We start from the raw sequence: 25,328 nt of genomic DNA on the forward strand, positions 1-25,328 counted from the left end.
TATATATATATATATATATATATATATATATAAAAAATAGGCCTTTGACTTTACTCCAGTCCATGTCTTTCTGTTAAAGTATTGCCTTTAAATTCTGTTTGCCTTTAATTCAGTTTTGTTTAGCACCACAGCTCTTTGAGATTGAATTGGAAACTTGCCCTAGGGACATTTATTTAGATGAAAAATACAGCTACAGTTGACCATTACAGGGCTCTGAACCCACAGCCAATCACACACAGATACTGCAATTTGCAATGCTGCCAGGGCTCCTGCTCAGCAACATTATAGTTTATGACCAGATGTGATCTGACCAAATTTGGGGCCAATTCCAGACATTTATGTAAAATTTGGGTTCCTTTTTGCTCAGAGGGGTAGTTTTAAAGTTATTTAAGTGACAGGAAGCAGTTTGTGAAATTAAATGGTTGTTGCTCCTTATGTATGGACACTGCTTGTGGTGTACCCAGGGGTCAGTTTTGGGCCCATTTTGTTTTTTTTAACTTATACATCAATGACATTTGTAAAGTGTCAAAGTATTAAAAATGGTACTCTTTGCTGACTATACAAACTGCTCTGGTCATGATCTGCACCATTTACTGGATGAAATGACTAATAAAATAAGTAAAGTGACGTTCTAGCTTGATAAAAACAAATTATCGTTGAATTTTAATAAAACAAAAATAATGGTATTTGGAAATAGTAGTTTACTGTATGTACAAATGCTAAGATTCAAATAAATGATGTTGATATTGAAAGAGTCAGTGAAAATACATTTCTTGGGGTAATAATAGATGAAAAACTTAACTGGAGAGCTCACATAAGATATATTCATTTCAAAGTATCAAGAAGCATTGCAATCCTAAAAGAAGGTATTAAATGAGATATTACTTTATATTCTCCACTGTTCACTGGTTTCACTATATTTAAACTATTGGCAAAGGTCTGGAGCAATAACTATAAAAGTACATTACATTCACTTTTTGCTCTTCAAAAAAAGCAGTTTGAATCATCCACAATGCAGGTTATAGGGATCATACAAACTCAATATTCTTGCAATCTGAAATATTGAAAATTGCTGATCTAATGAGATTTCAAACTCCACAAATTCTGTTCAAAGCAAAAAATAATGAACTACCAATTAATATTCAGAGTAGGTTGTTTGTTTTTTTTGTTTTTGTTTTTGTTTTGTTTTTTTTGTAAGAGGAGGAAGCTGTAATTTAAGGGGTTTTTATAACTTCAAAGCTGTGAAGGCATATACCAGAAGAAAGCTTTTGTGTTTCTGTGGATGCAGTGAAGCTCTGGAACAGCTTGAAGATGGAGTTAAAGCAGTGTTCAACCATAAAGCAGTTCAAAAAGGGTTATAAAGATATGATCTTCATGAAATATGCAGAAATTCACTGAATGTCTCTGTTTAGCACATTTTATGATGTGATGTATATATTATATCAGAAATAGGTTCCTTATTATTACTGCATTATATCAGTAAGGAAGCTGACTAAATATTGACCAATGACTTATGACAAAGGATTGGGATTAAATATGTGTGTGCTTCTTCCCACCTTCCTTTTTGATATGTAACTGAATCACAACAGTTGAAGCAATGTTGAAATGTATTAGCTTTATTTTGTAAAGCAATTTTCCATCTTTTTTCTTTGCTAAATGAACTTTGTGTATTTTTTACATAATCAAAATAAATTAACAAACAAACAGTATAAGTACGATAATTTAAAAAAAAACATACAGTCTTCAAATGTTTCCACATTTAGAAACCTTTTCAGAGTCATTGGATACAAATTCCAAGAAACACGTTTTCAAGAAAACACCAAGAAAGACAAAACGATTATGCCACCTCTCCTTCCTGCCGTAGCTGGCCAGTTTCCCGAAATAGCATCTTATCCCTCCAAAGGGCAATACAGAAAAATAGGAAGGAAAACTACCATCTCCAGAACAAAATTAAACAGATTGAAGACGAGAAACTTCAACTGAAGGAGAAGTGCAGACGAATGGAACCACAAAATAAACACCTGGAAGAAAGACAGCTATACCAGCCCGACATCAAAATTATTAATGAGGGCTGGGGAATAAAGTTTGGTCAAGCCCGAGAGCAGATTGTGTTCCTGATTAAAGAAAACAAGGAAAAGAGTGCTGAACTAAAAGAAATGTCCGACTAGCTTCAAGACAGGAAAGCTACTATTAAGAAGAAGCAATTTGATCTCCAATACATGGACCATAAGAATAAGGTGCTCCAATGAAAGCTCGATGAGGCTTTGGAAAAAACTAAAGAAATCCTCAAACAGATGGAAGAACAGGACATAAAGCAAAAAGACATGCAGTGCAAGCTCAAAGGCATTAAGGGAAAATACAAAATGCTGAAAGTTTGGATGAAACATGGCGCAAAAATAAAGAACCTTCAAGAGAAAGAGCAACAGCAAGAAAGACTGAAAGAAGAAAAACTTACTCTCCAGGACTTTGAGAGTAAAAAAAATCTAATTTTTCAAGAATTTTGTTGAATTGAAGGACAAAACTACTGAACTGGAAGACAAAAAGGAAAAACTGGAAAAACAACGTTCACAGATGGAGAAAATGATCAATCAAATGGCGAGAAAAAGCTCAGAGCTCATTAAGGGGGTATTATTGTCCGTCAACAATTTGAAGCACGAACATACTGAAATGCAGGCGCAAAAGAAACAACAAGACAAAATACATGAAGACCTGCAGTGTATGCTCCAAAAAATCCAGAGAAGAACTCAGCAGTTAGAAGACATGCACAACGAAGTACAACAGAGAAATGCAGACCTGCACAAGGCAAAGTTAACACAGGAGGCAACATACAAAGAAGTGAAAGAAAAGCTTGAAGAAAAACAAGTAACTTTAGAAGAAGTGAAACAAAGAAACTTGAGAAGCAAAACAGAGAAACAATCAGACAACAAACAAACAAGTTGAAAACTCTCATCCTGGAAAAAAAAAAGTACTTCCACTTCCTCCACCTCTGTTCACCCCCAACCAGTCCCGGCAGTTGACTGCCCCCTCCTGAGCCTGGTTCTGCCCGTTTAAAGGCAATTGTTCCTCCCCACTGTCGCCCAGTGCTTGCTCAGAGGGGATTCTTGGGGGTTTCACTCCTCTCTCTCCCCTTTTATTTTTTTTTTTATCTCTTTTTACCTTGTTCCTCTATTTACTTGTTTAACTTTTTTTCAACTTATCTAACAAAATAATAAACCAACCTTAATTGATCCTTTGAGTATTTTTCATCTAATCTTTACAGGATTTTTACAAAACATTTTCAAACATTCAGACCTGTCTTTTATTTTCTTCTTGAAACCTCATCAATGGTGACCTAAAAACCTTGGAATGGTTTGAAACATTGAAATAGTTTCACCTGAAAGTGGCGAATCTATACGTGCGTTGTCATGTCCTGTTTGCCAGTTGTTTGTAAGTTGCTGTGTCTTGCTTTCACATCCACTTAGTGTCATTGCCTCATTGGAAACTTGATCAATATGGAAAAAGGAATAGACACTGAACTGGAGAGTTATTAATTCACATTTATAACTTGGCAAAACCAAGGTGGAGGAAGAGTGGCCTTGAATATGGAAAAAAAAACAACCTGAAATTTAATGTGGTGGATAAGATGATGATAGCAATTGAATAAGGTACTGTAATGTATAACAGTTGAAATTTTTAAAGAGTAAAAAAGTAATCATTAGCGTTATATACAGAGCTCCAGGTAGTAGTAGACTGGATAAAGAAAGAACTCACAAAAAAACTTTCATTTGTGGAGATCTCAATAATCATTTGCTAAACCCCCATGAAATAAAAATCACTGAGGAATTTAATAACACAATGTACTGTTTGAACCTATTCCCTAACATTACTAGACCTACCAGAATCACATTATTATTGTGCAGCTCTCATAGACACCATTATTACAAATGACATTGTACGTGCGATTAACGACATCAGTGACCATCTCCCAATTTTTACAGTCTACGATAGGAATTACAAGATTAATAAAGTGGACAGTAAATAAGAGCACAGACGAGTAAGAACAGAGGAATGAATAAATGCATTTAAAACATTTTTAATGAAACAGAAGTGGGGTGAAATATATCAGAAACAAGACATTAATGGCACGTATGATGAATTCCTTAGAATATTTATATTATTGTGTAATACAAACCTTCCAAAAAAGCAATATAGTAGGAAACATAAATATATGGACTGTCCATGGATAAGAAAAGGTCTTCAAGTAAAAAGAAAAATGCACTATACAGAGATTTCTTAAGAAAGAGAACTGAAGATGCTGAAATGACATACAAAAGATATAAAATTAAGTTAATAAATATACTAAGCTATAGTAAAAAAGAATACTATAAGGACCAATTAGATAATGTTGAAATAATATTAAAAGATTATGGGAAATACTGAACAGTGTTATAAAACATGGGGGGTCTAGACTGAACAACTATCTGATGTATTTCATTGATAAAATAAAGAATATATTATGGATGTTTTGGCATTTTTTTGTAACTACTGGACCAAATTTAGCAAGAACAATCACTGATCCTGGGTAAGCACAGGAAAAACTGGATACACTGATTAATACACTTATTGGATGTTTCTCACAGCCGTTGATGAAAATGAAGTTTCTGAAATTTGACTTGAAATAGTCAAAAAATGGAAAAATCTGAAATCTTTGGATTGTAATGATATTGATATGATAGTGGTTAAAATAGACATTGAGACCATTTTAAACCAATTTACATACATCTGTAATTTATCGTTTCAAACTGGTCTATTTCCAGACAGAATTTATTTATTACCAAGATATGCCGAGCTGCAAATAGTGCAGGCATCTATCATTTATAGACTTAAAAGCGATCCCTGCTGCTTACTTTCCCGCATGCTCTCCTGGCTTCCAAGTTCGCCACAATATAGTCACTTTAATACAACAGCTCTTGGCTAAATGCAAAATTAGTGGTCGTTAGAGGAAATTACTCAGGTTGCAAGTGCACTTGTAGATGTCTGGGTCCAAGAAAACAGTCTTACTGAGCTTAATCACTCAAAGAGAACCTGATTAAAGTTTAAATCTAAATAGTCAGAGCAGTCAGTGTGACCATGAGAACTTCACATGAGGGAAATAAAACAATATGTTTAAGTTATATAACACTTTCTTATGGTGTATTGGATAATAAAACATAAACAATGGACAAATGAATAAAGGCACATTTGAGATCACAAGCTCGTGACTCATTAAACAGATATTTAGAAAAAAGATTACAATGTGGAAAAAAATTAAATATAAAACATACAAGATTTTGAAAAAACAAATCATGGCAAGGTAGAGCTTCTGGACTCTCCTTACATCTCTATGTTTCACTCTTGTCTTTTCTACACTGTGCCCTGTGTTTTAACCTGTCCGCTTGTTTTGGGTTTTTCATCCTTTATGAGCATTTTATTTTTCCCAGTGCATAGTAGCATTTTCCTTGCAAAAGCGCAACACTAAACGCTGCCTTCATTATATTTCCTATTAGCTCAATCATATTACCATATAATATTAGCATATTTAATCTCTGAAGTTTAAGACAATGAGTGTGTCAGACAACACCATCTAAACCCTAAACCAATCAAAATTTTAATCCCGTGCCCTTCCCAATTAAGTTTCAACACTGATCCTTTCTCTGGCTTCCCCAAAGCTTATCCCCCCCGTCTCCAAATCTGACACCAAAGAATATTCCACTTGTCCTTTCCCATTCCATCATCTTATGGCATTATGTCAGAAAAATACTAATTAACCAAATATAATATGCATTATAAACTAGGTCTGACTGAGTGTTTGATTGTCAGAACTTGCAGCTCAAAGCTTTGACTGTGATTTTTATATATCAGTATTAACGTTAATATTAAACCCACCCAAAGTTAAAGAAATAGTTTGCCATGTGACTTGAATTACAAATAAAGGGATTGTTTGAATATTTGATTAACCAACATCATACTTAATGTGTTCCTTGAATTCTTCAAAAGGTACTTTTTTTTGTCAGTCCAACTTTTTATGCAGTTGCTTGCTGGTCCTACATTAAAGTAACACATATAGCCCTTTTCCAGTAACACCTACTTGGCTCGTCTCGACTCGGTTTTGGTCATTTTTCATTGGAATCGAGTACCATATAAGTTGTGTGGCAAAGCAACCGAAAGTCTCATAAGGTCATTTTGTATGCGACATAAACGGCACAACAAAGGATTATTTCAAGGCAATGGCATGCCTGCTGCTCAGAGTATGACTTTATGCACTGGCCATGCCGCACATGAAAAGGAGACCTGATACTGCTATAGTACATGTCCCAGTCTGAGCAGCAATAACCCTCCTGGGAGTGGGCAAAACTCTGCCTGCTGACTGTCTAATGCTCAGCTGAAAGATCTGCTCAACAAAGATGGCACCTTTACTCCTGAAACATAGACAGGAAGGCAGTAGCTGTTTGTTACTCCGCTAACATGCCAACATCCTATAATTGTCTTTTGTGTCTGATGACTCAGGATCTCATCTATGCTTTATGCAGATGATGTGGCTCTGCTGGATCCTTTGAGGGATAGCTTCCAGCTTGCACTTGGGCCACTCACAGTTGAGCTGATAGGATGAGAATGAGCACCTACAAATCTGACGCTGTGGTTCTCAGCCAGAAAAAGGGTAGAGTGCCCACTTGAGGTTAGTGGCCCACTCACAGAAGAGCTTCACATCTAAAGTAGCCAGCTGAGGTGGTACACGCAGTTGATCAGCATGCCCCTGAGCTTCTTCTAGAGTATCTGGGGATCTTGTTCATGAGTGACTGGAAAGTGGAGCGGGAAGATGACAGATGGATTGGTGCAGCATCTACAGTAATGTGGACTCTGTACCAGTCTGCTGTGATGGAGTGAGAGCTGACCCAGCAGCTGTCGATTTACAGGTCGGTCTATGTTCTACCCCTCACGTATGGTAACAAGCTCTGGGTAGTGATTGAAAAAAATCAGATTGTGGATATTAGCAGAAATGAGCTTCCTGCGAAGCGTGTCTGGGCTCTCCCTTAGAAATAGGGTGAGGAGCTCAGTCATTTGGGAAGGACTCACAGAAGAACTGCTATGCCTTCACATCCAAAGTAGCCAGTTGAGGTGGTACAGGCAGTTGATCAGAATGCCCCTGGGCTTCTTCTAGGTGAGGTGTTTTGGGTATGTCCTAGGAGATGAGGAGGCCCCAGGGCAAATCCAGGACATATTGGATCTTTGGGCTGGCTAGTTCTGTCTTTATTTCAGTGATTTTATACATAGAAATGATGCAGATTCATTTCATCTGGCCGATTTTATTATTTAAATGATGGTAACGCCATTGCTGTTTTGTGCTAGATACAAGAGTATTCTCTTGAAAAGGAGAGAGGACGAGCTCTACGGGGTTGTTTAGTACATCATGGTAGCACAAAGCATTCACAAGGTATTGTTGTTTGAATACAGACAGAAAAATCAGCTCTGCCCAGATTTTACCATGTGAGCATCACATTTTCATAACTCCTCAACCATTTTGGTGTATGAGAGAAAATTCAAATAGTGCGCGAAAGATGATTTTTTTTTAAATTTTACATTCAAAATGACAAACTAACTCCAGGCATCCTGTATAGTACCTAGGAGATAAAGGATAAGTAACAATATGGAGCATACTTGGGATGAAAGTTGCAAATTCTATTAAAGACAAGTATAGATTTCAATTGGATAAAATTATCAACCTAATTGTAAAACTGCAAAAAAATAATATTCATGAAAAACCTTTTTTTTTTTGCACCAGGCTAGGGACCTGTCCAGTGTGCACCCCACCTCTCACCCTACGGTAGCTGGGATAGGCTCCAGTCCTCCCTGAATTGGAATGAGAAGGAAATTAATGGATGTTAGATAATTACAAGATTAATAATTCTTAAAGATATTAGGTTTTGCTATTATCATTATTTTTATTATTGCTAGTGGTGGTGGTATTTTGTTATTATGATTACTTCCTACGGTAGTTTAGCCTTGAGGGTCCAGCTGGCAGTTCCTCTGTGTAAAATATATTGGTAAGATGAAGGTTAATATTGAATATAATAGTCAAACGTGCTGGTATTGTACAGTAATATCATTTTATCTGTAACTGTGGCTTAGTGGAAAAGTCAAGTTTGAATTTTTTGGACCATCTTTATGCAGTTTAGGGTCTATGCTCACATAAGAAAGCCCAACACATACACAATGCGTGTATTTATTTATAGACTGCAATAAACCGGCGCAGAGCATCTATACATGCGGCGTGTGGAGAGGAGTTCAACAACTTATTCTCTACTGCTCTCCTCTTCCCGTCAGAACAAATGACTGCACCACCAGAGCAGTCTAAGCATGCACCAGAATTACCAAATGAGTGCAAGCAGGGGCAAGACTTCTGTTCCTAGTTTCACAAGAAAAGATGACTTTTTAAAACTGACTTGTTTATCAGCGTTTTGCATCTTTCATGTCGCTAAATGGTTGTAATTAACTTCAAATAAGGTCAGAGACGGTGGGAGGTTTGTATTTGTGTGTATTTATGTTAGCTGTGGCACTTGGACAAGATCATTGCTGGATGATGGCGTGCGGCTGACAGCAGCGAAGCTACCAGAATCAGGTTTGTAGGTTCACTTGAAATGTGTTCAGTAGTAAGAAGTGTTCTTGTAATGGAAAAAAAAAGACATCCATAGCTCATTGTGGGACAGAGAGGCTGACGGAGATCTTTTTGTCGAAGGGTGATGCATTCACACCAGCACTCCCACATCCTGTCATATGGAATGGCATGAACAGTCAGATTTGTCATTAGATGTGGCAGCTATATTCACACTTGGTGGGTCCTGCTGCAGTAATACTTGGTTTTACTGTGACAACATTATGGTATTTCAAGGCCAGTGCTCCCATTGAAATGTAATTCTGTGTTGAATTAAAAAAAAGAAAGAAAGAAAAGAAACTACTAGAGAATAGGCAGCAGCACAGACAGTGAAGAATGCAAATCCAGTCTTGCCTATCAAGACCATTAAGGTCTATGTGATTGTTTTTTAATGCATTCACTGAGCTTTCTTCCCTCCCCTCTCCACTTACAGTATGCGAACAAAAGGACTTCTGGTCTTTAACCACCCCTCACCCCCACCCATACCCTGTCTGATCACTTCATCCTCCACCCAAACCCATGCTGACTCCTCTGCACTCTCCCTCCCCCCCCTCCCTGCCTCATGCTTATGTTCTTCCCTCCCCCTCTCTAGCGTGTCCCCTAGTTTTCTGGTAGCTGTGTCTCTTTGATAATCCAAGACTCTTTGAAGACTCCAATTCCACGCTGCTTGCCTCGGAGCTATTGCACCTACAAAAACAACTGTGTGTGTGTGGGTGTGTGTGAGTGTGTGTGTGAAGAGAGACAGAAAGAGAGAGGAAGAGAGCAAGAGAGAGCAGTAGATGGGATGAGAATGGAGGACATAATGGAGGAATAGAAAATAAAAACAGTTCCATATGCATTTGCTTTGCAACTGCTTCTGTCTTTATGGTTTTATGCTTGCTGCATACACTGAGAGGTGCACTTCTTCATTGTCATATTTGTTGGTGCAGCTCATTTTTTCTGTGCCTTCAGAGGCAGCAGCTCATTGATTCCTGCATACACGCCCAAAATGCCAGAGCCAGGATGTACTCACAAACACGGTAACAAAATGAAAATTCTTGGTCCCGCACCAGGAGAGCTCTCCCGGGCTATCAATGATGCACGTTCTGTAGCTAATGGTACACTTAGAATCAGGCGCGCATATACGGCAGGCTTACTGTGAACCACCCCGAACACCACTTCACCAAAATTAGAAGTTTGTCCTGTTGGACCTCAACAGAAAATGACTTTTTCTGCTTCTGTCAGATGCTGCTGAGAGGTAATTAGAGAAAATTAGTTGGCTTTACTTAAAATGCCACAGTGATCAAAATAAATCATTACTAAAACATTTCTCTTCTATCCACTTCCCCCTCCACTTTGTATTACTGTCTTCTCCTCTTACCTTCCGCTAAGTGTGGCTGCTCTCTCTGACTCGTCTCCATTTCTTCATTGTTTCAGTCTCAGTCTTTAGTGCTTCTTTTTCCATCTTAGTCTCCAACCCTCCCTTTTTGTCTCTGTCATTCTGCCTCTCTTTGGCAGAGGAGCTTGCCATTGGGATTTAGAAGAAATTGAATTGAATTATGAAGGAATTTCTCCGCAGTACGATTGGCATCATTTCCTCCACACAATAGAACATCATTCTCATATCTCTCAGTGTGAGGGAATGAAAATAGGCCGTGCACCATTCTTTCTCTCATCCTTTTAAATTGAATTTTTCATATCACAGGGGCACTGAGACATCAGCCGTTTCCTTTAACATGGGCAGAAAACCCATTTCATAATATCAGAGAGACACATAACTGTGATTCAATAGGAAAAGTCTGGCTGCCAGCACCAGTACACACACGATATACCTCAACTCAGGATTGATAAACAGAGCCACATACTGTAGGTTTACTGCAGCTTGAAAAGTTGAGAGTATTCTAGTGGAGTATAGTATTGCTGTTTGGCCTCACAGCCGGTTAAAAGCATGCCACAGTAAGGCAAGGCAAGTTTATTTATATAGCACAATTCAACAACAAGGTGATTCAAAGTGCTTTACAGAGACATTAAAAAACAAAAACAATAAAAAGCATGATTTAAAATTGATTAAAAAAACCGTAGATAAAATCAGAACACTAGATAAAATCAGTAGTTAAAATATAAGTTTTGAAATTTAAGCTTAAAAGTGTGGATTTGGTGCTTTATTCAAATGCAGCTGAGAACAGTAAACTAAAGAATGTCCTTGTTTTTTTCTCCGTCTCTCTTTTTGTGAAACATAGTCCACATTCTTTACCTTCTGAAGTCTCCTATTAAACCAGTTTACTTTTATTACAAGTGCTCCTTCTTGTTCCCTAATTATCTTTCCAAAAGCTATATTTTCCACTTTCAAATTGCACCCGAGATGCTATTAACCAGTAGTGATTGTGTTTAGTTCATTATTATCCCCATTCATGTGTCTTGTTCAAAGTTATGAAACTTGGGCTCTTGTTGTGCTCTGCTTCTCCAAGTGAAATTCTGAATATTCAGCATGTTTTTCTGGCCACAGTGACTCAGCTTGAACAATACCACTGTGTAATAAAAAATTTAAATGAAAACATTTGGCATCAAACTAACTGTGACAAATACAGTGTTAGCCATTGGACTTGGAAGCAATGAAGAGATTGAACTTTTTTGTTTTTTTTAGCATTGTTGCAATGTGGCAGTGAATTGTAGTGGCAAATTTTGATTCTTTTTCTTGCATTTGGCATATCTATTTTCATTGTTCTACACTGATTTAGTACAAGTTGCTGTCATCACTGGGATTAAATGAAAACTTGAGTGATTGTGTTTATCATAAATTCATTTTAAAAAAGACAATAAGGGACTATGAGCCAGACAGGTTTTAGCAAGCTTACAGAGTAGTATAAATAGAGGTAGTAGTCAGATGCAGAATTTTGAAACCACTTTGGTTTCAAATTCAGACTTTGATGTGGCTTATATTAAATGCTAGTCTCAGGCTAAATCTTAAATCTATATTTGGTAGGTTAGGTTAAATGGTGGTTCTAAACTGGCCATAGGTGTGAATATAGAGTGAATGTTTGCCTGTCACTGAGCCCTGAGACAGACTAGCGATCTGTTCACGGTAAGACTCACTGTGACCCTGAACTGGATAGGTAGAAGAAAATGGATTAATTCCATATTGTATATAGGGCTGTGTGTTATGACCAAAATCTCATATCCCAGTATAAGTCATCCCATATCCCAATAACAATACATCATGACATAGTGCATACACAAGTTTATAAAATGTGTAAAATAGTGTATTTTTTGTAACATTCTAAATGACATGCTCAAAAAAGAATCATACATGTTCATATGTGATTATTTTTATCTTTTTATTTAGAATGTCAGCTCAAATCATTAATTTAAAATGTTAAAATATTAATTCATAATAAACAAAACAGTTTAAAAAAATGATTACAAGCCCAACATAAATGATTTTTATATAAGCACTCTTTTGTGCTTGTCATTTGTAAAACTCTGTCCATACTCTCTGTCTAATAGTTCTTGTGTAGGTGGTAGAAGAGGTTCGTGGTGTTTGAGCCTGTTGTCATGACTGGCAGAATACAGTTTTCTGGTTTGTATCAGATTTTCACAGTCAAACCACATCCATGCTACAGAGGTAGAACTTCATTTAGGAACGAGCTCCTCGATTTGCCTTGTCTTGTCCGTTTCCTGTTCCGTCTCACCCTCACCAACCATGCTGTTATTCGCGTGTCCATCTGCATCCATGAGGTACCGTGTAAAATTGACATGGCATTTAAATGCTGAAATATATTGTCGTAAACAGTCGTGAGTGCATAATTTGGTCATCCAGTGTATATAGTCCTAACTGTATAAGTTTTGAAGCACATACAATTCAGTCAACAGCTTGATCGCCATATGTTTACTCATAGATGAATGAAAAGACAAATACAAACTTTGGAGCAGATGGGCATTCAAAAATTCAATGTACCTCACCTGAGATTCTTCCAGGACTTTGCTTAAAAAGTGTCTGAGAGCATGAAGAATTTGCACATCTGCTTAATAAGCACTAGGAGTGATGACCAGGGAAGCCTGGCTGAATAACAGGGCACCTGACAACATGGTGTTGGGTAGCCCTAGGACATCTACAGTGAACTGAGACCTCCAGCACAAGAGCACAGCAGTATTGGGGTCTGTGGTCCCACCAAAAAACAGTAGTGCAAATCAGCAGTAATATTAGAGATGATCTAAAATGCTATCCTTTTTGATAAAGCACAGCTGTACACCACCACAATGTCTTTCTACTCTTCCATTCAAGCTGCAGGCACCTACATTATTATTATTTTATTTCAAAACCAATCCTTGGGACAAACTGTCCACGCTATTCCAATATAACCATTGACGATAACCCATTTGCGTCAGTTGCTATGGAAACGGCATAGGCGTAAATACATTCACAAACTGGTAGTGCCTTTTCCCAATGCAGACACAAAACAGCAGGCCACAAGCTGGGTGAATAATGGAGATGTATTCTCTCACTCTTCACACTGTAGCAATATCTAGTCACAGTGCACAAGTCTTCGATCACGCCAGAAAACATTAGTGACAGTCCGCACCGAGCTAGCAGTTCTCTGGGTGTGACGTCACTGCTGTCTGGCAAATACAAAGTGATGTAAAGGATCATTTGAAAGCCAGTTTTTAAATCAGATAGCAACCCGCTCGGGAATTTGGATTAAATCTGATTTGAAAAATGAAATATTTGTTCTGATATCTCAGTCTGCCAAAAATTTAATATGGGCTGCCAGTTTAAACATAACCTAAAATGCACTCTTGAGTTCAGACCAGCAGGCTTCTCTTCCCTTAACCTCACACTCAAGATTTAACTCACATAAATCATCACTTGTGATTATCTGCGCCAGACTATTTCACTCCTTATCAGTTCGAACGTAACCAGTTCTTGTTTCAGGCAAGACATCACATAATGTTGTGTTATTCCGTTGATTTGATATTTTGATGTATTTATATGAAAGTCTGGTCCTTGCAATTCATCTTAATAGATTTGTCCCCACTGTGTTATATGTTTGCTTCTACAAACCAATGAAAGGGTGAGATAAAGAGAAGGTGCAGTCCTCATTAATTTTTTTTAATTAGTTGAATAGATAGTAAATTAAAATAAGTAGTTCCAGCTTGCATAACAACTTCAGATCCAAGCACATCAAAAGTCTTTCGAAAATAGCCTTTTTTTCCTTTTCTGTGACAATCCTTATTTATTTGCCACTTTGTCACACATTTTTTCAAAATATTTAGATGGTAAAAGTTCAAATCACATGACCATTATAGCATTCATTCAGTTCAATTCAGTTTTATTTATATAGCTTCAGATCACAAGAGCAATCACCTCAAGGCACTTTATATCGTAAGGTAAAGATCCTACAATAACACAGAGAAAGCCCCAATAATCAGATGGAAGGAAAAACTCCATATTTTGTCAAGGGACTCACAGTTATTCACAGTCACAGTCAGTTTACCTGTGGACAATTCCCTGGCTTTTATTTTGAAAGTTCATTTGCTGCTAATGAGACAGCTCATGTCTGTTTTGTGGTTTCCTGCCATTTAGCTCACTGTTGCTCATATTTAGTAGCAACTCCATGCAGAGAAGAACAAGGAGTGCAGTCTTCAGCTATAGTCCAAGGCCTTACAGTCAGGTCATATATGCACTGAAAAGGCTATTAATCTGTTATATGTTTATCACAAAGCACTTGGTTATTATGGTATTTGCAAAGGAGCACTGTATGAATGTATAATTAAATAGCCTATTTAAGAAAGCACACGGCAGCCTGCTCTCACAAGAGTGGAACATGGTCATGTCAGCAAACTGTAAAGAAATTAAGAAATAACATCATCATCTTACTAGTAATCAGCATGTACGTTCAGCTAAAACTCATTCAGTTATAACCATGTTTAGCTCGAAATTGTTCTGTGACAGCCTGACTAAGAATTCCGGGGGGAGGGGGGGGGGAGCAGTTAAGCAGTGGACAATTGCTGTTTATGTAAAAATGTATCTTGGTCCTCTTATAAAGACAGAATCATGCAATATCTTTCCATCTGCTTTGGGACTACATTATTATGAACAAGGCCATTTTAGCAAAATCTAAATAGGGTTATGAATTCTAGATGTCATCATAAATGTCCCGTCCCTCATTCTCAGCCCTGTAGCTTCTTACTCCTACAACAATGCCCAAACAATCGTACTCTCCCGCCTCCAGTCTCCCAGAATCTAATCCTTCTGCTTGTCCCCTCCAGCCAAAGCGCCGCCCGTGTCTGCCTGACCAACTCCCCACTCCTGCTCAGCCTCCCCTTCCATCCTTCCGTCTTGCCGCATCCCTGCAGCCCCCAAGGCCTGGCAAAGGATTTTTGTTCTGACTAAAAGGGGAATCTATTTCCCATCTCTGCAGTCTTTGCTGGTTATCATACTCAGGAAACATGCTGACTCTCTGGAGTTATGCCTTGAGGAGACGTGTAAGCAAGAATCCATATTTGAACAACTAAACGCCCCCTCACTTTAAACATATAAGGAGCCGAAGAGATGACCAATCGGATTTTAAGAATGCACCACTGGAATATATAGTTTGTCTAGTCATGTTTGTAAAATACCATAGAAGTGAAAATCCTTAGCAGCCAGGGTGATGGAGGAGTCTCTATTTTGAATTTGTGTGTGTTTGTCATGTGTGGGATCTTTCCACGATTCATACTAGTAATATTTTCAGAACTGAATTAGATCAGCTGAGGTTTGAGTATAATAAACAGCGTGTTCTTGCTTTGTATGTTTAATTTTAAATGAAGCTTAAAAATGTTTTATGTGTCTATGTACAATCAAAGAGCACGTTTAATAGAACCCAAACACCCCCTAACTCCACCCCCACCCTCCCAGATCCTTTTCTTCATTTGTTTACACTATATCTGAAACAAAAAAGCCATGGAAGTCTTTTTTATGTTTCTTATGTATATAACAATATACATAAATCTATAGAATCCAAGATGAGACTATAATTTATTGATGTAGTGTTGTTGTAGCTTTCTTGAGAGGGAAAAAGAGAAAAAATAACTATGAGGCACCAGCGAACTCACATAGTCATTATTCAGATAAAAGTCGAGATGCATCAGTGCACTGAAAAAAACAGTATGATGGGTTGGGATGATGGAGAGATGAACAGGTTTCTGGAAACATTTTGGAGCCCACTAACATGCTGTTGATAGCACTTACCTAAGCCCTAAAAGCATTTCTCAATATCTGGTGTGTGTATGTACTAAAAGCTGATGGTTCGAATGATTTCTAGCATGGATTTGTTTGCCAGAAAAGTGGTTGAACGGTAGAAAGCGCAGACCCGTGGTATTGATCGGGGCTGACTCGTGCAGCACTGGCAGGCCTGTTCTGCTGTATCAGTGCTTTCCTGACTTTTACGAGAGGTGCTCATGTGTGGGGGTGGGGGACGATTGCATGTGCACTGCAAGGAGTCATCTTTCTGTTGTGGATCGGCGGGTAGGTAGCCATTAGTAAACTGATCTTTGGAAGAGGAAATTTAATGGTCTCCTAACTCTATTTACAAGCCATTCAATTTGATAAAGGGTGTGATCTCAAATGATTTATCATTTGTTGCTCTGCTCCTCTTCAAGCTATCAGTATTTTCATTCATTCATTTACTTTTTACAATCTTTCATGAAATCTTATCAGCATAAACCACTGAAAGCAAATTTAATGAAATATTCTAATGCTGGCAAATTGATGTGTGTCACAAACTTTATTTGCAGTACCCTTTTTGTTGTTAGCCTTATTTAGATCTTCTTTGGATTCCTTTTTAGTTAGATTGTGGAAATATTGTCTAGCTTTCCACTCAGTTAAACATCAAAAGCTGGGGAAAGAGAAATATTAAAATATGGAGATAGAAAGTAGCTCACTGGGGCTACTGATTAGTGTACCAATCATTGTCATCAGAATTCATTTGGCAGTGGCAGATTTAGAAAATGAAACTTTTGTCTGACTAATAATGACAGTGACAGCAATAATCGTACATATCGCGGTTACAATTTCTATGACACCATGAGACGTTGTTTAAAATGTTTACTTTCATGTCCATGGATATCAAGGAAAATCAAACTTTGACAGTTTGCACTACAAGGATGCTTTGTAAAAAAAAAAAAAAAAAAAAAAACGAAAGAAAATTGGCACTTATTTGTTGCAAACTAATTTCAATCACTTTCCATAAACAGTCAGAATATTTAAATGCATGCCCCTCATTCACACTTTGATGCATCTATTAATCTACTGTAGAATATATTGGAATGTTGTGGTAGTTAATTCATTTCTGTTCCTTGTTATTGAAGTCCATCTTCACTCCTTTCATATAATTCTGACCTATTCAATCTTCAGAATAATAATAGACCAAAAAACTATTTAATATTTAAAGGTCTTTAATATTTAATACTATTTTCTGACTTTTTATTAGTGAACTTTATATGGCCAGCACAATCTACAGAATAGTTCTAAATGGATGTGTTTTGAGCTGTGAATGTAACTGTGCAGACCAAAAAGGAAACAAAAAGAAAAAAAGGGTTATAGGGGGTAAAAAAAAAAAAGTGTCTTTATACTGAACAAATTCATTTGTTTTCTCTCTGTGTTTTAGCATCCCCATCGGCGAGTGACCTTTTCCACCACCAACCCTGTGCAGGACCTCCAGGATGCCTCTCAGCACAGCTACTATGACAGCGGCCTGGAGGAATCTGAGACTCCAAGCAGCAAGTCATCGTCTGGTCCTCGCATTGGACCCCTGACCCTGCCTGAGGACCACTATGAGAGAACCACTCCAGATGGCAGTATTGGAGAGACTGAACACCCAGAAAATGGTACACTGACAATCCTCTTTATTCTGGCATATTCTTTATGAATATGCATTTGAATGTTGATGGCTCTAACGGGCTTTGGTTGAGACATGCATTATGTAGAAGGTTTGTTTGTGCTCCCTGGCCATTTCAGCCCAAAAATGTTGTGGCACGCTTGACGTTGACTTGCTGTGGTTGTTGATGACTGTGTGGAAATGTTATTGGTTTTTGAGCAGATCTGTGCTGTGTGGGTGCGTGTGTATGTGTGTGTGGGGAATGTACCAAGGCTGGAGTAAGCAGTGTCTCCATCCCCCTCATCAGCAGGTCCTCTGTCAGACATCCTTAATGACCCTCTCTCACAAGTGTGCTAATTAAAAAGCCCAACTAATGAAGCATTTGCCCTCTAAATAAATCTGAACCATGACATCTGTGCAGACTACACTATGTTTACTCATAGCAGTTCCTTGCTCCTAGTCAGACACGAGTTACACAGCAGCTAAGGCGTGCAGGTGCCATAATTTCTTGGTTTAATAATCAATCCACCAGCAGAACACTGACGGCCTCACTATTAGGTTTATATTGCAAAGAACACCCCCCAAAACAAACAAACAAACAAACAAACAAACAAACAAAAACACTTAAAGCTAAGGCAATAGCTGCAAATCTGTAAGCAGTGCATCAAAATAACAATTTTGCTGCCTTACACTGCCAAACACAATCCATTACATGTCTATGATAAGTGATACATATGGTGCATTTCCAATTATTGTAGCATTTTGTGTTGCAGTGCTGCCCGGTCTTACACTTGTAAATTCTGATATTTCACTTCTGACCTACAACACCTCGCCCTCCTGCTTGCATTTCTAGAATGTTAACTTTCTTCATTAATGTGGTCTTATCTCAAAAGCAGTGAGGGCTCAGCTCTGTTAGCATATAGATTTTAAAGGTAGACCTTTGACTGCCCCATAAAAGACAAATGCATCATTGAGGACTTGATGAATTGCTGATCAACACTGACAGTTAAGGTGTCACACTGTGGGTGAAACAGACCCAGATGCATCTTTTGTCAGTGCAAGTATACATCACGGTTGGAAAAAGATTAAGTGATGAGAGGGGGGAAAAAAAGGAAGACTATTTCAGTCTCAAGCATTCCCAAGTTACAAAACATTGCAGGATCAAAGGCTAAAATGTGTCACTGTCACCTGAAAGCAGCAGATGATAAAGTTCCATTTTTAGTAAAGCATCTTGCATTGTGATGCATTGCCTCTTCTTGTGCTGGGTCACATTAGTTAGTTTATTCATCTCTGCTGCAAATGTTGGTGTCAATTAGTGACATTGGAATTCAAGACTGGAGTAGTGGTTGTGCAAAAAAGGACAAGTCTCCCAAATGTTGCACTTCCTTCTACCTTTACACAGGTCTAAGTTTACTAAACATCAGATTAAGTCAGCCCATATACAGTCTCGCTCTTGCGGGTTCAGGAGCCAGCAGTCAACTAACACATTTCTATCTTGCCCACATAATTATGTTATGGGATATGTATGATTTCTTTTTTAGATTGTTGTGGCTTTGTTGCATTTTTGCCATCTGGAAAACACATGTTTTTGTGATGTTGCCTTTGTTCTCAGCAGCAAGGGAGCAAGATGGCAAGTGAAGACAGAGCAGTTAAAGAATGGAAAGGTGGCACAGGATGGGGACAACGTTAGATTGTGACAGGGTGTAGGGAATCTCTGACAAGGATGCAAAGCCCACAGGATGAACACATAGGACAGGGAGATGCGAAGATGAACTGCTAACCAAGGAAAGACCTAATTAAAATGTGATTTCCACTCCAGGGAGATAACAGGGAGCCTACATAAAATGAAAGATTAGACAGAAAAATCAAATGAGACAGAGGAATTCCTCCCAAGCTTCACCTGAATAGTGACATGAAGTCTTTTTTAAGCATTTTGACTGACAGGCTGTACTGGTACAGAGCTTTATTCATTGCAGTAAAGATGACTGACAGGCAAAAAATGGGGAGGTGAGGACGATGTGTCACTCCATTTAAGTTGGATAAAACGCAATATATGAACCCCAGACTGTCAGCCTTTGCATCACCGGGCTTGGAAAATATCGACATGGATGTGTGTTTTGTTATACAAGTTGAACTCTGACACTGGCGAATCTACATTTTTACAAACTTTGTAGTTCAATAGTCCATTTCAGTTTGGGAATTCAGTGAAATTCTGATTGTAGTCAGGTTTTTCATTCCTATAATAAACTGGAAATACAGAATCACTTTTATTACTAATAAAATTACACATAGAAAAATTACTATTATGCTTGTCGCTATTAATTTTAACACTGCTATTAAAGCTGTAAATAATTTATGAGGTAAGTATATTAGCTTTTCGGTTTATCTATAATTAGTGGTGCTTTTTTATTGATTGATTGATTAAATGCTTGCGAGTTAACCAAGACTTGTTGCTTTTAGGCAGATTTTTTAATTCCCTTATCACTAAAACATAATTTAATATGGTGCTGACACATGCATCATAATGTTGTGGATAAGTAAAATGCCCAAGATTTTCACACCCTTCTATCGTGTTGGCACCCAACTCTAATGATCTCTAAACCAATCCTGCTAGTTTCTATGTATATTCCCATGCTTCAGTCCCAAAGTCCCATCTTATTAAAAAACACATTGAATAAATTTGTTCCCTAAAATAAATAATTTACCTTTGACTGACAAGTTCCATAATCTTAAACAGAATTTTAACACATTCCCTCTGACAGAAGCACAATATCATCTGCATATGGCAAAATGGCAAGAATTAAATTGTCAAATGTGTACTTACGGTTTCTTACTTTCAAGAGCCTAATCTGATTAACAGCAATGGGAGTAGTGCTGGGCGATATGAAGATATATACCGTGTGGACGATAGAAAAGTGTCTATCGTGCCATTTGTCTTCTATCGTTTATAACCTAATTTTATAAATGATTACATAAAAAATATCATTAAATAGCCTGTGGCAAATATATTAGTTTTGTATTCTCACTATACATACTCTTAACTTTAGCAAGAGAAAATAAATTATGAAAAATGATCTTTTTCGCAAAGAAACTCCATCTTGTGGTTTTGCGACATGGTGCTGCTTTATGTGGACCCGGATTTGCGACATGCTTTACGGTAACTCAAAACCATGGATGTGCGACAGTTTGCAGTTTCATGCCCGGACATGCAACAGGCAGAAACAGCTACACAGGCAGCCCAAGAAGAAGCACTTTTACCGAAAAGAGGGTGTACGTCTGTGATTTGGTTACATTTTGGGTTCAACAGCACCAACACAGAGCAGAAGACGCCCATTTGCAAGCTATGCTATAAAACTATTCCTGCACTCAATGGCAACACAACAAATCTATCACCTACAGAAGGTCCACGAAAAAGAACACTCAAGAATCTATTAATCTAGTGCTGGGCCAAAGTAGAGAAGGATGTTTGCAGTGTCGTGCATTATGCCTTGATGATTGACCTATGGACAAGCAGAGATATGCAGCCCTACATGAGCGTAACCATCCATTTCATTAACAAAGACTGGACACTCCCTGCTCGCTGTTTACAGACCGCGTACTTTCCAGATGACCGCAGGTCAGGTGGTATATCGTGATATATATCGTCATCGTGATATAAATAACTATAATAATAATAATAAAACTTTATTTATAAAGCACACTTAAAAGCAAGAGTATGCCAAGGTGCTTAACAAGTAACATCGAGAATAAAAGGAAGATAATATGAAAAGGACCAAAGCAGATCCCATAATTCATATCGTGATAAATATTTTTTCCATATCGCCCAGCACTAAATGGGAGTACTGAGTAATCAGTTTGTACATGGGGAACATAACAGCTGCATAGCCATGTAATACTTAAGAAGAAAAAAAATCTAAAAGAGGTGTCTGTGTAAATACAATCAAAAGCCTTTTGAAAGTTAAAATGAACAAAAGAAAAAAATTTTTCCCTGTCTGCTCAGATTCTTGCAGACTAAAGTAATATGACCTTGGTTTACTGGGCTGAGTAGCTCAAAGGAAAGTGTGTATGTAGTCTGTAACAGCTTCGCTCAAGTGGGCATAAACATATTCCGTTATGATTCTTGGCTTTGGTATTAAGAGTTCATTCAAAGTAGAGTAATAAAAAATTCCGCTATATGACATCTATGCTGTCTGATCTGCAGAAATTAATTTCTGGAGTTCCTTCCCCCCCCCCATGCCTTAGCAGCTGCTCCCTCCTCCCACTTTTTCTAATTCTTGTCTCCCGGCTGTGTTAGAGTGCACTCCATTTCAGTTTACCCATGTGCATTTTCCACTCTTACGTTCACAGTGTAGCATGCACATTGCTCAACTGTTAATCTAATCAGAAATGAGCACATGCATCCAATGTCCATTGGATGCATGTACTCATGTGGGGGGCATGGGTGGGTGCGCATGTGCACCTGAATATAGTACATGGATGTATTTGTTTGCAGTGGCGGGTGTTGCATCGTGCTCTAAATCTCTAAATCATTTTGATTACAGTGCTATTTTACTTTAATAGACTCTCATCATAATCACTGAGCTCTGTAATTCCATTTAAATTGATTGCTTCAGACAGCATGAAAACTGCTTATCTTGTATGTCTGGTTGCTGTCAAGATGCATGATTTGTCATCCACAGTGAAATCACAGATAGACTGACGACTGGTCTCTGTTTGTCCCATCTGTCCATCCACTCTATATCAGACATTACTGATTAGATTTTGATTAGTGGTAATGTCAGAGTGATTTACAGTATTTATTACTGATTGGCTCAAAAAGAAAATGCATCGTTTTGGGGATTTGATAAATAAACAGACATCAGTATCAAAAAACTCTCAGTTACACGAGATAGCATCAGGCATCTTTAATCATCTTTAATCCTGAGTTCACTTGATTTAATTTAAAGTGTTTTTTCTTCAGTTGCTTTCAATCACTTATACTATAAGGAGAAAAAAACATGACTGGAGTTTTTGTTCATTTTTGCCAATATTAGCTTAAGCAAAACAAATATATTGTGTTTCAGCTGGAGTCACATAATACAACATATAAAAAAGGCTCACCTATCCCAGACCTCTGAGTAATAATTCCCAGGACCTACGATAAGCCCTCCTCTCTTTTTGGGACACTGGTTTGACCATCAGTCCCGCCTTGTTCACTCCAGCCTAGACAATAATCACTCTTCCAGGGATCAGTGGATGGGGATCTTGGCTGCGATATGAGGGCTAGCACAGACATAGGTAGATTGCACACACACACACACACACACACACACACACAAACCCAATTGACCACAGATGGAGGAATTTTGATGTGGCCGCTTGCCCAGCATGAGGTCTCCCCGTGTCTTCCTCTGTGCGGACTCACTGCCATATGGGCTATTGAGAAGGTTGAGATAAAATGGAAAAAATGGCATTTGCATGATAATAAGGTTCTTTAGAAATGCTGTCTGATTTTCCCTGCCTTAGATCTCACAGATAATGCATGAAGCGTCATATATTTGTTCCGTTTGAACTGTTGTCATGGGGCTTTCCTTTGCTTTCCTCTGCTTGCCATATCAGTATCACACAGGCAGCACTACTGTTTTTGCTAGTCTTCACTCATGACATTGAAAAACACACACACACACACACACACACACACATATATATATATGTTAGGGGTCGATATTGAACCGTTCGATACAGTACTTTCGGTTCGGTATGCATATGTATCGAACAATACAAAATTTTTAATTTATTTTATCAACTTTCCTTCTGACGATGCTGTCTGTGTTGAGCGCTCAGTGGTTCTGCGTTCGACTACTCCGCCTAGGCGCATAGTCGAACGCAGATCACTGAGCGCAGGGCAAGCTAGCGAGACAGAAGTTAAGCTCTCCTTGCAACATGGCAAATTGAACCTCCCCCACCCTCATTCAGATCTGGCGTTTGGAACTATTTTGGTTTTCATGTGAAGTATGACCCTGAAGGTAAGCGCGTCATGGACAAAAGTAAAACAGTATGTTGGATGTGCCACGCAATGCTCAATTACATGGGTGGGAACTAGTGTGTTAGCGCAGTTAGCTCGTTAACGTGTTGGCCGTCCAGCCCCACGCACGGGGCGATCCGCGGTAGCTCGTTAACGGAGATTTGCCGTGTTGTGGCGTTAACGTCATTTCGAGATTAACGCTGACAGCACTAGTGGGAACACAACGAATATGACTGCACATTTACTCCGACATCATCCTAGTGCAAAGACAAGTGGAAGCAGACAAAAACAACAAGCACGCATGCTACAAACTTTACCCGAGTCATTTAGACAGCCGTTAGCACAGGATTCTCCTTATGGGGACCTGATATGTTTAATATGCTGCTGAGAATATAGCCCAGAAGAAGCGTATAGTATAGCTTTTATTTTGGAAAGAGCCATTTCTCTGTAATAAACTCTCTTTTCCAAAGATGAGTGATTTCTCGATCAGATAGATTTATTTTTATTACTTTGTTGTTTCAGCAACATTAAATTTAAAAACTGTACTTTTGAGTTAAAATATATATTTATGAATTTTAATAAATGACAAATTAAAAAGGCATGAACATTTTTTGTATCGAAAAAATATCGAACCGTGACACCAAAGTATCGAACCGAACCGTGAATTTTGTGTATCGTTGCACCCCTAAAAAAATAAAAACATTAAAAATATATAAAAAATATATAGGATAGTTATATCATCATGAATTTATATATATTAAGGGATGCACTGATACCGATACCAGTATCGGCCTCTATACCACATTTTCTAAAGTACTCGTACTTGTTAAAAGTCCCCCAATACCGAGGACCGATACCACGGTCTGAGACCTGTCTATGTTTGAGCGGCATGTAAGGGGTTAATCACAGGTGCCGAGTGCCTGCCCCCACGCTTATTAGCACAGAGGAGCATAGCTGATGCTAAAGCAGTGGGACGGAAAATAGTTGGGCATTTTAAACATTCCGCCTTAGCCTACTCCCGCCTCGAGGACATTCAGGGACAGCTCAACCAGCCAATAAAGAGACTGCAGCAGGACGTACAGACGCGCTGGAACAGCACGTATTACATGCTCCAGTCCATAGGTGTCAAACTCTGGCCCGTGGGCCAAATTTGGCCCGCAGCCTAATTACATTTGGCCCGCGAAGCCATACCAAATTACTATTAGAGCTGGCCTACTGGTATTATACAGCTAATATATATATTGTTTAGTATTAAGCTTTGCTTGTTCCATATTCAGTTTTCCAGCAAAACTTATTTGAGTCCATAAGAAAAGATTCATTCTTATATCTGGAGGAAGACTTTTTTTACAATAAATATTAATGTTAGCCCACGACTTTGTTCCAGTTTTGAATTTTGGCCCACTGTGTATTTGAGTTTGACACCCCTGCTCCAGTCCCTCATTGAGCAAAAGCGAGTGCACGAACTCCCTGACTATCTCACCGCTCACCAATGGGCTCTTATGGAGACGACTGTTGCCATCTCGCCCCCTTTGAGGAACTAACTAAAAAAGTGAGCAGTTACGATGCACTAGCCTCTGATGTCATCCCAGCTGTGACTGTGCTAGTGAGACTTCTAAACAGAGAAACAGATGAACAAATTTAAAATTAAATTTTGTTTTTTTATAATTATTTATTCTGTAATATGTTGCATACAACATGCTTTTCATTTTAAATAAATGTTCTTAATTCCAAACTAGTCCCTTGTTTGTTTTTTGTTAAATTATAGGACTAAAGCTGTTACCTGCAAATTTAAATCATGTTTTTATTAAGTACTCGGTATCGG

At 38.2% G+C, this 25,328-nt stretch overlaps 1 protein-coding gene across 2 annotated transcripts in view; it reads left to right on the forward strand.

Annotated features, from left to right (window-relative positions):
• Positions 1–25,328, forward strand: part of pcdh1a (protocadherin 1a) — a 99,370-nt gene that overhangs the window by 55,289 nt on the left and 18,753 nt on the right. For both annotated transcript variants that reach the window (XM_005948075.3, XM_005948074.2), the window contains exon 4: positions 17,293–17,512. In XM_005948075.3, the coding sequence (XP_005948137.1) occupies positions 17,293–17,512 (220 nt within the window). The remainder of the gene's footprint in view (positions 1–17,292; positions 17,513–25,328) is intronic.

This window comes from Haplochromis burtoni, unplaced genomic scaffold, assembly GCF_018398535.1.
Source record: "Haplochromis burtoni strain Fernald_Lab_line unplaced genomic scaffold, NCSU_Asbu1 Contig_576, whole genome shotgun sequence".
Classification (NCBI taxonomy): Eukaryota; Metazoa; Chordata; class Actinopteri; order Cichliformes; family Cichlidae; genus Haplochromis; species Haplochromis burtoni.